The 13801-nt window shown below is 42.8% G+C and overlaps 2 protein-coding genes and 1 pseudogene across 2 annotated transcripts in view; 2 read left to right on the forward strand and 1 right to left on the reverse strand.

The window, feature by feature from the left end:
• Positions 1-4434, reverse strand: part of fbxl3l (F-box and leucine-rich repeat protein 3, like) — a 4591-nt gene extending 157 nt beyond the window's left edge. The window contains exons 1-5 of the mRNA XM_076739164.1: positions 4296-4434; positions 2804-3164; positions 2398-2520; positions 1929-2100; positions 1-1505 (exon numbers count right to left, since the gene is read on the reverse strand). The exon at positions 1-1505 is cut by the window's left edge and continues 157 nt beyond it. Coding sequence (XP_076595279.1) covers positions 862-1505; positions 1929-2100; positions 2398-2520; positions 2804-3163 — 1299 coding nt within the window. The 5' untranslated portion in view covers position 3164; positions 4296-4434 and the 3' untranslated portion in view covers positions 1-861. The remainder of the gene's footprint in view (positions 1506-1928; positions 2101-2397; positions 2521-2803; positions 3165-4295) is intronic.
• A 1230-nt stretch (positions 4435-5664) lies between these two features.
• Positions 5665-8861, forward strand: LOC143326193 (transmembrane channel-like protein 7; annotated as a pseudogene).
• A 217-nt stretch (positions 8862-9078) lies between these two features.
• LOC143325890 (BOS complex subunit NOMO3-like) lies at positions 9079-13536 on the forward strand. The gene is made up of 7 exons (XM_076739256.1): positions 9079-9195; positions 9331-9508; positions 9797-9935; positions 10038-10169; positions 10855-11142; positions 11588-11665; positions 11810-13536. Exons 1-5 carry the CDS (start codon positions 9083-9085, stop codon positions 10947-10949), a joined length of 657 nt encoding a protein of 218 aa, XP_076595371.1. The 5' UTR covers positions 9079-9082; the 3' UTR covers positions 10950-11142; positions 11588-11665; positions 11810-13536.
• The last annotated feature ends 265 nt before the right edge of the window (positions 13537-13801 follow it).

The following is a 13801-nucleotide window of genomic DNA, read 5'->3' on the forward strand; positions in this document are numbered from 1 at the left end:
ATAAGCTTTAAACGCTAATTTCAATGAATAATAACAACATAGAATACATAAATAAAATCAATTTCAGCAATGGAAAAAAGCAAAAAGAAACCTGACAGAGGACAATCAGTATAAATGACTTCCATGTCTAAAGCTAAGTTTGATATGTTATACCACCATTTAAAGCCTTTAAATTAAAAACAAGATTTTCATATATTTTAACTGAAGTTTGACAATTTAAAGCCCCAAATTAAAATGCTGTAGTTTAGGAAGAATTATTAAATGTATTGTGGGAAATGTAGGAACACTGACCAAGCAGGAGTAGATGGGCAAAGAATAAGGTAAAGATCAACATTTCACCTCAAAATAAGACCTGTTGAACACACTAATGACAGTGTAAAAACAAATTAAAAGTGTAATTTTCCCTGAAAAAGTAAACAAGATAATCAAGATCCACATCCTTTACACACAATGGTTAAAAGGTTACAGTGAATGACTGTAAATTCAGACTGAAAGAACCTACTACACTAAAAATCTCACATCACAACATCTATGCATGAAAGGAAGCCTGACTGCTCACAGTGTTGCCAGACAGAAATCCACATGCCAATGCTTTTAGGTTTCATTTTCAGTATTAGTCAAAAAGCTTTAGGAATAAACTTCTAGTAAGCTGCCAAGAACACGGCTGACAGAGAATCTGCCTCTTGCCTTCTTGTTGTCCAAAAAGAGCAAATCACACTGCAGTCTGACACTGAAGCTTCAGCTGAACACTAAAATGTGTAACTGTGGACACACAAAAAAAAGATCTCATGAAAGCATCATTAGGTGAGTGTCCATAAAAGTCATGCACTTCATTAACCTCCATCCTGGCTTCATGTCAGCCTACCAGGTGGGCATCATATCAGGGAACCACATGCGGCCCAGGTGCTTGGACACCTCGCTGTGGATCTGCTCCATGTTGTAGCTGCTGTCTGGGATCAACACCTCCTCCATGATTGACAGCTGAGTCAGCCTGCCCCCGCACATCTTTACGAACTCCACAAAGCCACTGCAGGTCACTTCGCACTCGCCGAGCCCGATGGCCGTCAAGTTTTTGCAGCGTTCGGCGATACGGATCAGCTCCTCATCCAGGGGCTCGAGGCCGTTGGCACACACCACCAACTCCACCAGCCGAGGGCAGTTCAGTCCGATGCGACCAAGCATCTGTTTGCTGACCGTCCGGCCAAAGTACAGGTGGGTGACAGGAGTCTCCTCACGGAAGAAGGGCTCAAACTCTTCCCCGTAGAGGAAGAAGTACATGACGATGTTGACCTTGGGTGAGTGTCGGACTAAAGCGTCCCAGCTGCTTCTTTTGATTGTGTGAAAGTGTGTCTGGCCGGGGTTTTCGCTCACCACGTCAATGCGCAGGTGCTCCAAGTGGACATGTTTTTCAGAGGACAGGGCAAGCAGGAGCTCGTCACTCAGGAGGTGGTAGTTCAACGCCAGCTCCCTGAGACCATGGCACTGGTCTGCAACACACAGGATACCTGAGGACAGGAGAAGTCAGAACATCTGAAAGGGAACAGATCCTGTAATCACAATGGTTGTCCTTTCACTTTCAATGCAGCGGCATCATCAAGTCCAAGTTAAAAATGTTGAGCACTTTGGTTTATGATCAAATATCTGCGATATAATGACATTCCAGTACTTTGTGTATAATTCTAATTAGCAGATGTCAGCATGCTAACATCCTAAACTGACACAGTGAACATGATAAACATCATACCCTGTAAGCATCAGCATGATGGCATTGCGAGCATGTTAGCATGCTGATGTTGATGGCCAAGGAGTTTACAACAGTGACCATGTAGTTATCATATTCTCCTTTTCTCTGTCTTCTAATTTCTCGTCCACCTTTTACTGTGCTCACTGATAAAAGCAGGAAATTCCTTTTCAAAAAGTGTAGTGACCTGCTGGGGAGACATGAGGACAGCTGCTCATCTTCAGCAGCTTGAGGGTGTCACTGTTGTTGGCAACCAGCACCTTCAGGGACGGGTCGTCCACTGGCGTATCATCAATCTTGATCGAGGATAGGGACTTGGAGTTGACAAACACCACTGTCAGTGCAGACACAAAGTGGGCCTGAGGAGGGACAAACAATGCTGATTCAACCTGAACGAATAAAAATGTTACAAGACAATTTATTTTCGACAAACAAATGTGCAGAATTATTGCAAAAAGCGAAGAAATTAGATAGATTTTCACCATTGTAAAATTGGGACACAGTAAGTCATTATGAGGGATGGAAGAGATGATTACAGTCTTCAGCTTGACGTGTAAATACGTGATATACATGATGTGACTGATGCAGTTCTTTGCCTCAAATAAGACAGAGTGAAAGTGTTGAGATGTGCATGTGAAGCACAGGCAGCCTCTTACCTGAGACACATCCATGAAGCTGGGCCGTGCTGTGGAAATCAGCCCCAGGGTCTTAATGGTACAGTTCACCAGCTGGGAGAGAATGTCACAGGCCGCCTCTGCAGATTCTGTGCTGCTGTCCACCTGATTTGCCAGCAGTGATTCACCATTTAGGTTTTAAAAAAAAAATAAAGACACAAAAATGAGGAATGGAAAGAAGGAGGTGTAAGAATAATCTCAGCATTGATGTGTTAAGATCACTAATGCTAAGACAGCTGATGCGTCACCAACAGTTGTGCAGCAGATGGTTTGGATTAAGGAGCGCACATATTGTTTTTAAGACAGCTGGGTTGTGAGAATGGAAGAGGAGGAGGAGGAGGAGGTGAAAGGAGAGGAGAAACAGGCAACAGCAGGGGAAGGCTCTTACCTTGAAGCTGACGTACTGCAAGTGCTGGGCGTGCTTCTTGATGATCTGCTGAATGAGGTCAGGGTGAGTTGAGCGCAGGTAAGACGTAGCCGGCTGATTGAGCTCAAACTCAAATCTCCTCCACAAGTCAGGGGTGTGAAAGACGTCATTCCAGCATCGGCACACAGAGGAGGCCCTGGCGCGGTCTACAAGGGACAGATGCTGGAAGATCTGCAGGACGATGTGGTGGGGCAGGTTACCCCAGTCCTGCAGCGGAGTCAGGGCGAAGCTGGACGAACCCCGCTTCTGCCTCTTAGCCCTCTCCTCATGGGAGGGGAAGGTCTGGCACTTTGATTTGAGACCCGTCCTTCCTCGTTTCATTCTGAAACAAATCAGAAAACAATGTGGGGCCATATATAGTTATAGTTTTAAGGCAAACTGTAAAATTGAAAGTGCTCATTTTATCACACAGTTTAGACTAACAATAATTTCAGTGAAAATGCAGAGTACTGCTCGTGTTCTTCCTTTGTTTACTGAATTAAAAAAACAATCACCCATTTGCGGATAGTTGTTGTATTATCTCTTCAATTGATTGCATTGCTTCTTCACTGTGTGCACTGTGTCACACTTGAGCCCATTGTTTATGTGCTTCTACAATATAATCTATAATCCTAAAAATATTCCAAAGAGCTCTCTTCAAAGTAAAACTTGCTTTTCTCCCAACTTAAAATTTGCCATTGCTCATGAGACCTGTACTGAAGTAGTCGAATACTGAATTAAACTGATTTAAACTGGATATTGAATTGTGGCAAACTCACATCAAATCACTTGTAAAAAACAGAATGAACAGTGATGCTGAAGCCTTTTCCTCATGATCTTTCCTCCTCTCTGTGGAAGCAATCTTTCACTCAGTCCCAGTAGGTACTGATATGATCCAAATGCATGAACCACCAGCCTAAAAGCTCTACCTCATCTACTCTGTCATCCACTCAGTAATCATGTTCAGAACTGGGGACTCTTAATTTAAGAGTCGTCATTTGCTCCTGCTCATCCTCTAAAGTATAATCTTATGGATCTCCACTTCTCACTAACCAAACCTGTTTTAGGCTGCAGTGGCAGGCTCCACCAGTAAATATTGATCTTAATCTCCTTACAGATATGTTGGTCCGGCATGCAAATAAGAATCTTACAACATATTTTGAAGCCTGATACTCTGCTGACTTTCAGCTACAACACTTTAAGAGCATGATTAATATTAACTGCACTGTAGGGCTACTTCTATATAAATACTTTCTATTACCTCTTCATTAGAATTTTCATTTACATTTCTAATGTGTGTTTATATGAAGGAAGCTCTCCATGCTGCAGGTTGAATTGAACTGAGCTGTAGTGAAGTGAACAGAAAAACACCACCTGTGGCTCCAGGTAAACATGCTCACAGAAACCTGGACGCTTTGAGAGAGCTCAATAAAACACACATGATTACAAACGGCAATAAAAACGCGTTACTTACATGAAAGGTTTAACAACAACACTTTGCTCTGGGTTTTGTGCTCTGCCGGTGGAGTAGACAGCGTTCACTCGGAGCCATGGCTGGAGATGACTGGAGGAGACGTGCTGCTGGCTGTTGCTGACATAGGCCAGCTCCCATAATAAGCTCTCCTCTCGGCTTTAGTGACAGCTTGAAGGGCGCAGCCGAGCAGCCGGTACACGTGAGCGGAGGAAAACATGGATCCACTCCGGCCGCAACTCCAACCACCAACCAGCATGCAGAAACACAGAGGGACTATCTGCATCACATGTTTCTACGTTTGCTTGTTAAGGACAGTATACCTTCACTTCAGTTGGTCACAGCGTGTGGGATTGCGTGTTTGTGTGCACATGTATGTGTTTATTAGTGTCTGTCGTGACCCATTAGAGGAGTGCACAAGATACGAGTGCACGCGTGCAGAGAAAGTAGGTCAGTGTGTCAGAGTGTGTGTGGGTGTGTGAGTGTGTTTGTGCATGTGTGTGTGCATGTGTGTGCGTGTCTATGTGTGTGTACGTGGGTGAATGTGTGTGAGAGAGATGTAAAAATGGGCAGTAATAATCACAGACACACTTTTATTTTTGCCTGAAATATTAAACCTGCAAATTAAATAGCCTACTATAAAATACAAAAGTACAGTTCAATAAATAATGTTTACTACATGAAGTATTGTAAGTTATATGACAAGGTATATACGTTTTATTCTAAGTATAAATGAGCAACCTTTCAGAATTTATTAACCCTTAGATGCATAACTTTTTGCAATATCTTTGTCATTTTAATTTTTTATCATTTGATCTTCCATGTATTCCTCAAACAGGTTGTCTTTGACATGAGGCCATATGGATTTGTATCTAATTGTTATATTTTTTAAGTAATTGCATTTTTTGTATCAGTACCACACTCTTCCATACGTGGGGTCAAAAATGACCCCAAGCATTTTCTATGGAATTCTATGAAATATGGGGAAGTTCAACCCTAGGAACTTTTGATTTTTATCAACTGTGACTGTCAGGTTGTATACCTGACAGTCACAGTCAAGTTAATGTTTTGATAGCTGTATTGATAGCAAGTTTGTGTTCAAATGAAAGATGATAAGAAATTAACATGTAAAATATGAAATCGTTCTCATGTTGGGATCATTTTGGATGTTTACTTTTTTTTACCTTTCTCAAAGTTGTTTTGTGATAAAATGTTAATAAAAAGTGATAAAGGAACATGTCAAACATGAAATAATTATTTTGTTGACCAAAATATAATTAAAATAATCATCTTTACCCAAAAGGAAAGACATTTCTTAAGTTTACAGCTTTAAACGCATTCATTCTAATTGGGGTCATTTTTGACCCCACTCATGGAAGAGTGTAGGTACTGGTAGGTCATGCATCTAAGGGTTAAAAACATGAACTCAGTTACTCTCTTTCCGTCTTTCTTTTTCTTCCTCTTCCTTTGTTTGCAGGTGTGTCTTCATGCGGTTGACCAGTATTGGAGTTCTGCTCTTCTCCCTCTGGTCTCAGATCACTAAATGTAAAGAGGAGCCATACATCTGTGGCTATAACCACTTTCTTTACTCCGTAAGTAATTTTCCTGCATCCCAGTAAAACATACAATGATTTCTAGTCATGAGACACAGATGCCAACATCAAACTCACTTTTATCTCTGTGTCAACAAACATACAATTCCTGAAGATATTCAATGGGTGTAATGCTATTAAGATGTCATTTTATAATGTTAATTAAGTGGGACTTTGTCACTCATTTAGCCTTTCATTACACAGTGTCTAGATATATGATGACGCATGATGGACGTCATCCCAGGACGAGTCTCAGAAATTCTTCCCTCCAGTCTTATCGTGATATATTTTACTGGTGGTTTTTTTTTTTTTTTTTTTTTGAGCACCTGTCTCCCTCTGCATTCTTGTCCAGTGTTGGGAGACCCGTGTGGGCCAGGAGATGTACAAACTCACCATCTTTGACTTCATCATCATTGTCACAGTAACCATCTTTGTGGAGTTTCCCAGGAAGTGAGTCCTCAAAAATGAACATCTTCTTTATCTCAAAAGAAGTTCAAGTCGTCAAGTTTTGCAGATAAAATCTAATCATTTTATGCCATTTCAAGATTTATACCTTCCCAAGTATGTGCGTATTCTGTGTCATCCCAATCGGTTTTCTTGCCTTTCCCTGGAAAGCACCTTTAGGTGGAAGTATGTCTCATCCTGTTTTCTTGAGTCATTTGTAACAGTGCCGTTCTGTTGCCCTGTCCTCCTCAGGCTGATAGTGAAGCACTGTGACTGTGGTGTGGCGAAGTGGTGGGGCCAGCAGAGGTTTGCTATTCCTCAGAACATGCTGGAGATCGTATACGGTCAGACCATCTGCTGGATCGGCACCTTCTACAGCCTGTTGCTGCCTGCCACCTGCACTATTAAATACTTCTTTATCTTCTATATCAAAAAGGTATTTACATATATGTGTGGGCATATGTACATGGGTCGAAATTAGAGGAAGGGTTTCCCATGTTACCTCACTGCTGCGTGTTGATAGGTCTCATTGGTAAACAGCTGCTCCAGCCACACATCCGTTCCGGGCCTCCAGCTCCAACTTCTTCTTCCTGGTGGTGCTGCTGATAGGCCTGGCTCTGGCCTGTCTGCCTATCACTGTTAGTGTGGCAGTGAGTAACGCTCTGTTGATTCAGTCTATCAGGTGATATCATATCTGCTCCTCTGCAGCTTTAATCGAACCCTGACCAAAATTTGTCTCATGAGTTTTATTGTTGAATATAAATGGAGACAGGATATTTGTCTTTTCTGTCCTTTGCACTGATCGCTCATTGCTACTGCCTCCATGTTTCTCTTGCCATATACACTCATTCATACATCCCTTGTTGCACAGAATTAACAGTTCCCAGGCCTGTGGACCATTTGTTAATTACAACACCTACTGGGAGGTGCTACCAATGACAGTATCCCAGCCGCCCAGTCAAGTCCAGACTCTCCTCTACGCTCTGTCATGGGAAGTCTTCGCTGTCTCCTTTTTTTGTCGTTACGTGGTGTGTGTTTCTGTCCAGCATTGATCATCATTGCAAAAATGATGTTTTCACTGTTGGTGACACAAGTGCTCTGTCTCCCTCTAGTTGTAATTTGAAACATTTTCATTTCTCCCCTGTAGTTTGATCATGTTTTATGTGATGGCACAAGAGAGTTATTAACCAGCTAAGGGAGCAGCTAGTCATGGTAGGGTCACTCAGAAATTCATGTCTCCATTTCATTTATTTCACCTTTTATTCTTTTCTATCTCTTTTCCAAGTGATACAATGACCATGCTTCATCATTTGAGTTATTACCAAAATCTGGATCTACTATCTGTGTGTTATTTTGTTCCCCAGGAAGGCTATGACAAGCGTTTCCTGATCCAGAAGCTGTGCCAGGCCCAGAAGCTCTCAGCTGTGAAGTCCTCGGTGTCCATATCCCAGCCACACAGCAGCAGAAGCAGCAGAAGCAGGTCTCTGAATTTGATGCACTTTAAATGTATTAACACTACAGTTTTCTTACTTTAATAACTTTTACATTTGCAGTGTGTTCATCTTAGGTGTTTTTGCATCTGCTGTTTATCATAATTAATGACTCTGAGGTTGCATAATAATGCAAAGAACTAATACATTTCAAAACACTAAACTGGTACCGTCTCTCTTTTTAACATTACTGTGACTCCATTTTTTATTTTAAGATTTCATTTCCCAGTATCTCAGTAGATACAGTCTACATCATATACACTTCCTGCATCAGTGACCAAAACAAGTCAGGGAAACAGAACAAAACACACACACACAATACATTTCTTTTTCCAGGAGGGTGTGTGGATTTCCAGTGTTTATAAGTTTCGTAAGTGCAATTGTTGAAAAACAAATAATCCAAATGTGTGGATAGCGCACTGTATCCTGTAATATATCTTGAAATATGCAAACTGAAATTAAATTTCACCAACAATCCCTCTGAGAACCAATGTTCTGTATCAAAACAAAGCTTTTGAATATTGCAACAATCCTACACTCAAAAAGCGAGCGAAGGAAAGTAAGCAGCACTGTGCTGTGCCCCTCTAAGTAAGTTATTTGCATAAATCTTTGATGTAAGATATTTACTTAATTCTTATTCAAAGTTTTGGATGGTGGGTATGTTTGTACTAATGTTTCAGTCAGATACTGAGAGGAACTGCTGTTCTGCTTTATTATGAGGCCTTTTATATGACTGTGGTGGTTGCCTTTAGTATTAAACTTAACATGGTGAATAAATATCTTGTCAAATACTCTTTGTTTTGTGCAGTCTACTGCAGTTTATTTTTAGTTTTCTTTTCTGTTTTGACCTCAAAACGGTCACTGACATCAAGCCGTACCTCCTCCGGCCCAGCAGGGGTCGCAGCTCCCCACGCTTTGCTCGCTGGATGACAGCAGCTCAGCTGGTACGGAAGCGGAGGCAGCGTGATGTTTCTCGGCTCAGCGAGAGCTCAGTTAGGCAAGATGTTGAGAATTACCATCCGGGCAGACATGAGAGCTCTTAGGGTGTTAATGTGTATCACCTATTCTCAGTTCTTGACCGTATCCTCTGATGACACAGTGGTGGCATGCGGGGGATTTGTGAAATCCGACGTTGAGATCAGTTACTCTGAATGCTCAATTTCTGCATTTGTGCTTCTCAAGCCTTTACACATGCTCACACCTGCTTTGCTATTCTGCCCTCGCAGTCATCAGCAAGGAGGATGGTTCTTTCTGGTTGGAGAACATGACAGCTGGTACCTACACCATCCGTGTCAACAAGGAGCTCATGTTCTTTGAGCCAATCACAGTGAAGATCGCCCCCAACACGCCCCAGCTCCCTGACATCGTCACAGCAGGGTTCATCCGGCTCACATACATTTTCACATAATACATGCTTTGAAATGAATGAGATATATTGAGCTTCAGCTTGGCTTTCCATATTACCACACTGCTGACCAGCTTGATCTGAGTTCTCATGTCGGCCCCACACAGGTTCAGTGTCTGTGGCCAGATCTCCATCAGTCGCCTGCCTGAGGGCATGAAGCAGCAGGGCCGCTACAAGGTCACTCTGACACACCAGGACCAAGGCAAGGCCTCCAGCAAGACCATCGAATCTGATCCACAGGGGGCCTTCTGCTTTCAGGCCAAACCTGGAGATTACAGTGTGCAGGTTGGTCTAACATTCACATTCACCCGTTTAACTAGAATTATAGTAGTTTGCCCACAGGCTCACTAATTAAATGCACATGAAGGTTCCCTTCAACTGTTCTCACATTTACAATATTTGTCTGTTGAAACCATAACATATAAGAGTATTCAAAAAATAAGTCAATAATATTATACCAGCCAGCTTTGAGATGTGTTTTCATAGATGTAACTGATTTTGGTGCTTATATAGTTGTATGTTTAAAAACTTGGCTTTCTACAAGATGACTTTGGTTGTACTTCACGTGTCCAGGTGTCTCTCCCCGAGGCTGAGGTGAAAGCAAGCCTGGCTCTGCAGCCTCAGGCCCTGGAGGTCTCCCTTGTGGACCATCCCCTCACAGACGTACTTTTCACCCAGTTCATGGCTTCTGTCTCTGAAAAAAGTCTATTGTGTAGGTAACACACACTTCAAGACGGCTTCAACCCACAGAAACATTCCATCTTTGTGCATATTTCCACATAAACTGACCTTGTGTCCTCTGGTTGGCCTCCAGCTTCTTATGATGACCTGTCAGTAACCCTGCAGCCAGTGAGTCGACAGGGAGAGAGGAGGGCGATGGCGCTGTCCGACAGCAGTGACACCCTCAGCTTCTCCTTTGACAGTGTTTTACCTGGGAAGTACAAAGGTCAGGGTTCACCACCAACAAGCTTACATTCATAATTATAGTACTAATGATAGTTGTGATATTTATTCTTTCATTCATTTGTGGTCAATTTTGAGCTGCTGCAAATTAGAACTCGGTGGTTGTCATTTGATAAAGTTATTTTAAGAGGATAACAAATGCAGTCAGCATGCAAGTTTTGACCGGGCAACCTCAAGCTAACCATCGTATATAAACAGATTCCTCCTTTCCATGTACATTTCTATTCAAAGACCTCACTAATTACTCTCTAACGATTGTGAGGAAATCAATTAGTAATTACCAGATTTGGATCATAATTGGTGTGAGCAACTTTCAGGAAGCACACATTATTCAGCCAGTGTTCCTCTACCTTCTGGTGCTGCATCCATCTCACTCACTGTTCAATACACACAATCTGTTTTGTGTGCCTGCGAGCAGTCTGCACACAGTGTCTTTGAGGCATGTTTACTCAGCTTGTAGTGTTCCCAGGCCCAAGCAATGCGAGTAGATGACTTTCTTAGGCATTTGTTCATAGATGAGATAATTAGAAGGTCTTCTGTGTGAATGCCTGACCTTGGCTGGGGGGGACACATTTAAGCCTTGTCAGTGCAAATGCTCACATTTCTGTCTCTGTTGCTTTTAGTCTGTTTATTCATGATTTGTTCTTCTCAATCTTTGCACATGTCAGTGAGCATTTCTCGCGAGGAGTGGTGCTGGAAGCATAAGTCAGTAGAAGTGGAAGTTCTGGACTCCGACGTCTTGGGGGTGGAGTTCAGGCACTGATGCTGGGCCCCCTGCGGAGCCTGGAGGAGCAGAGGCAAGAGCAGCAGCTGCAAGAGATTCAGCTGTGCTGTCAGGAACGAGAGCACCGCGCTGCTGAGGAGGAAGGTGGACCACGGGATGACAGCTCTCCCATCCAAGAGAAGGTCGATGAGCTGACAGGCCCCTTCCACTATGAGATCTCCTACTGAACCAGGTTGGTGCCACTGTATGTCCACTGCATTTTCACTTCATGCTCTGTGCTCTTAGCAGTGCCCATGAGGGCTGAACCGAAACTGTAGCATGTTGAAAATTCAAAATCAAATTTAGCAGTTTTTTGAGAAGTGTGTTCTTTAACTTCCACTTAATCTGCACACATAGCAGAATGTTAAGCTCCTGATTGGACGTTTCTGAATGAAAGGCCCCCTGTGAAGTTGAAGTAAACTTCTCTGTTAAAGTTTTATGTCCACGGGCATGTAACTTTTTGGCTTTTCATCAAAGATCTAGATATTTTCGCTCATCTTTTGTACTGAGGATTTAACCAGGAGAGTATCCAGCTGTGAGTCACCTGAAGTTCATCTGTGGAGAAAATGAACAAGACTTTTACCCCCAGCACACCAGAACCCCAAATAACTCCTTTCACTTTGCAACTTTATTGTCAGGAGAGAAGATTACAGTGACACCCTCCTTCAAGGAACTGCTGTTCTACCCTCCTGAGGTAGAGGCCACTTTCACTGGAGGTAAGTTCCTTCACACACACTGTCATCTATCAACACTTCTTTATCTGTTTGCTTCTTTGTTTTTCATTCCTTGCAACATCAAGCTAAAGCTATTGCACCCTGGAGATGTGCAGTCCTGACCACCTTTGCTGCTCTCTCTGTCAGTGTGAGTCTCCTCACACATCAGTGCCAGTAAAGAAGACTTTGTCCTGAGTCCAGTGGAGGGAACTCAGGGAGATTTCAAGGCGTTCGCTCTGGCTGGTGTCACCTTCAAGGTACATGTGACCAGCCTCACTTGCATACATCCCAGTTACATCTCAGTAATCACCAGCCACTTTAACGTCTGCTATTATTATATATTACTATTTAGCCGACACTTAGTGTCTTAAAATTATAGCTCTTTGCACACATCTACTACTCTCACTGATTAAGTAGTTTGAGTGGAATATGAAGTGACATGAAGTGGTGATGTTAAACAAGAAATGAAAGAAGAGAGTATGTGTGAAGGAAAGGAGAAAAAAATGTAGGGCAAGAAATAGGGAAATGGCTTTGCCTCCTCCATACGCTGTCTCCATGCCTGCAGCCCCTCCTCCCCAAGTGACAACTTCTCAGCAGGGGCCACCCCTGCAGCTAAAAGCCACCAGGAAGACTCTGAAGAGGAGGAGAAAGAAAAAGCATTGTACCCTGACCTGTCTGCTCTCTTTATGACTCCAAAAAAACAGCAAACTAACCTTAATTCTCTCAAGAAGTCTCTGTCTACAGCAGCATCTTTTGGCTACTGGTTGCGAAGTCAAGGGGGCAAAGGAAGCGTTCCCCTAGATGCCTATGATGGTGTTTCCCAACCCCCAGCCACGACCAATGGGTGGGGAGACACATGCACATGGGAATCCAGAGATGCTTGTGTACAGGCCATGGCATCCAGATGAACTGAAGGAGATTGCTGAGAAGCTACCTGATCCACAAAAGACTATGCCCAAGATGTTGCCCACAACATCTTGGACAATGAAAGTGGTCTTACCAGAGAGGCAGAGGGAGAAGAAGAGTTATTTTGAGTCATCACTCAAAACACTTTCCACAACAGAAAGGGCTATGATAGTGTGTCTAAGGGCTGTAGCAGCCGCTACTGAAGCAGTTATGGCCACAGCTGACATTGCTGCTATGTGTGTCTAATTGTGCATGTTCCACATGCTGTTCACTCCCTCATTCTTCAAGCAAAAACTGCTCACCTAACACCAGCAAGACTATTGCACTGGCAAAATGTTTTACTAACAATGTTGCATGTGACCTTAAAACGCTGTACTGTCCTTAACCCATCCACTCTGCTTTCTACAATTGAAGATGGATAACCTCATTCTTGTTTAGAGGTTGTTGACATTGTGTCAAAACCACGTGATGCGTTGTTTGACTCACCCTTGTCTAACCCTGACTGTGTTTTCTTTGTAGATGGTTCTGCCATGAGAAACCCCTCTAGTCGTTCCCCTTGTGTTTCTTATGCTATATGTACGGAACATAATATCATTGAAAGTGTCAGATTACGTAATAATCTATCTGCTCAAGCAGCAGAGTTGTTTGCACTAACCCATGCTTTTATTCTAGGAAAAGGACAAACCATCACAGTCTACACAGATTCTCAATATGTGTTTAATGTCTGTCACAATTTCCATGCTTTGTGGAAAAATCGTGGTTTCTTTACTTCTACGGGCAAACCAATTGCCCATAGAAGTCTCATTATTAACCTCCTGTCTGCATTACTTCTACCAGCCTCAGTAGCAGTATGCAAATGTCAAGCTCACACAGGGTCTATTGACCCTGTGTCACAGGGTAATGCAGCAGCAGATACTGCTGCAAAAGCGGCTGCTCTCTCATCTGTCTCCCCTATTTTGCAAATGCCCCTGTTTTTTTCTTTGAATGATGTCTCTCTGCTTCAAACAGGAGCTGATAATGGAGAAAAGGCATTATGGACCAGAAAAGGGTGTCATGAACTCCCAACTGGAGTCTGGTTGGACTCTAAAGGCCTCCCAGTTCTCCCAAAATCCATCTTCCCTTTCTTAACAAAATTGATACATGGTCCTGACCTGACATGGTCCAAAATTGATACATGGTCCTGAGCAGCAAAATGATAGCTGTTCTTACAACCAGCTGAACTCCAGAGAGGAT

This window comes from Chaetodon auriga, chromosome 9, assembly GCF_051107435.1.
Source record: "Chaetodon auriga isolate fChaAug3 chromosome 9, fChaAug3.hap1, whole genome shotgun sequence".
Lineage (NCBI taxonomy): Eukaryota > Metazoa > Chordata > Actinopteri > Chaetodontiformes > Chaetodontidae > Chaetodon > Chaetodon auriga.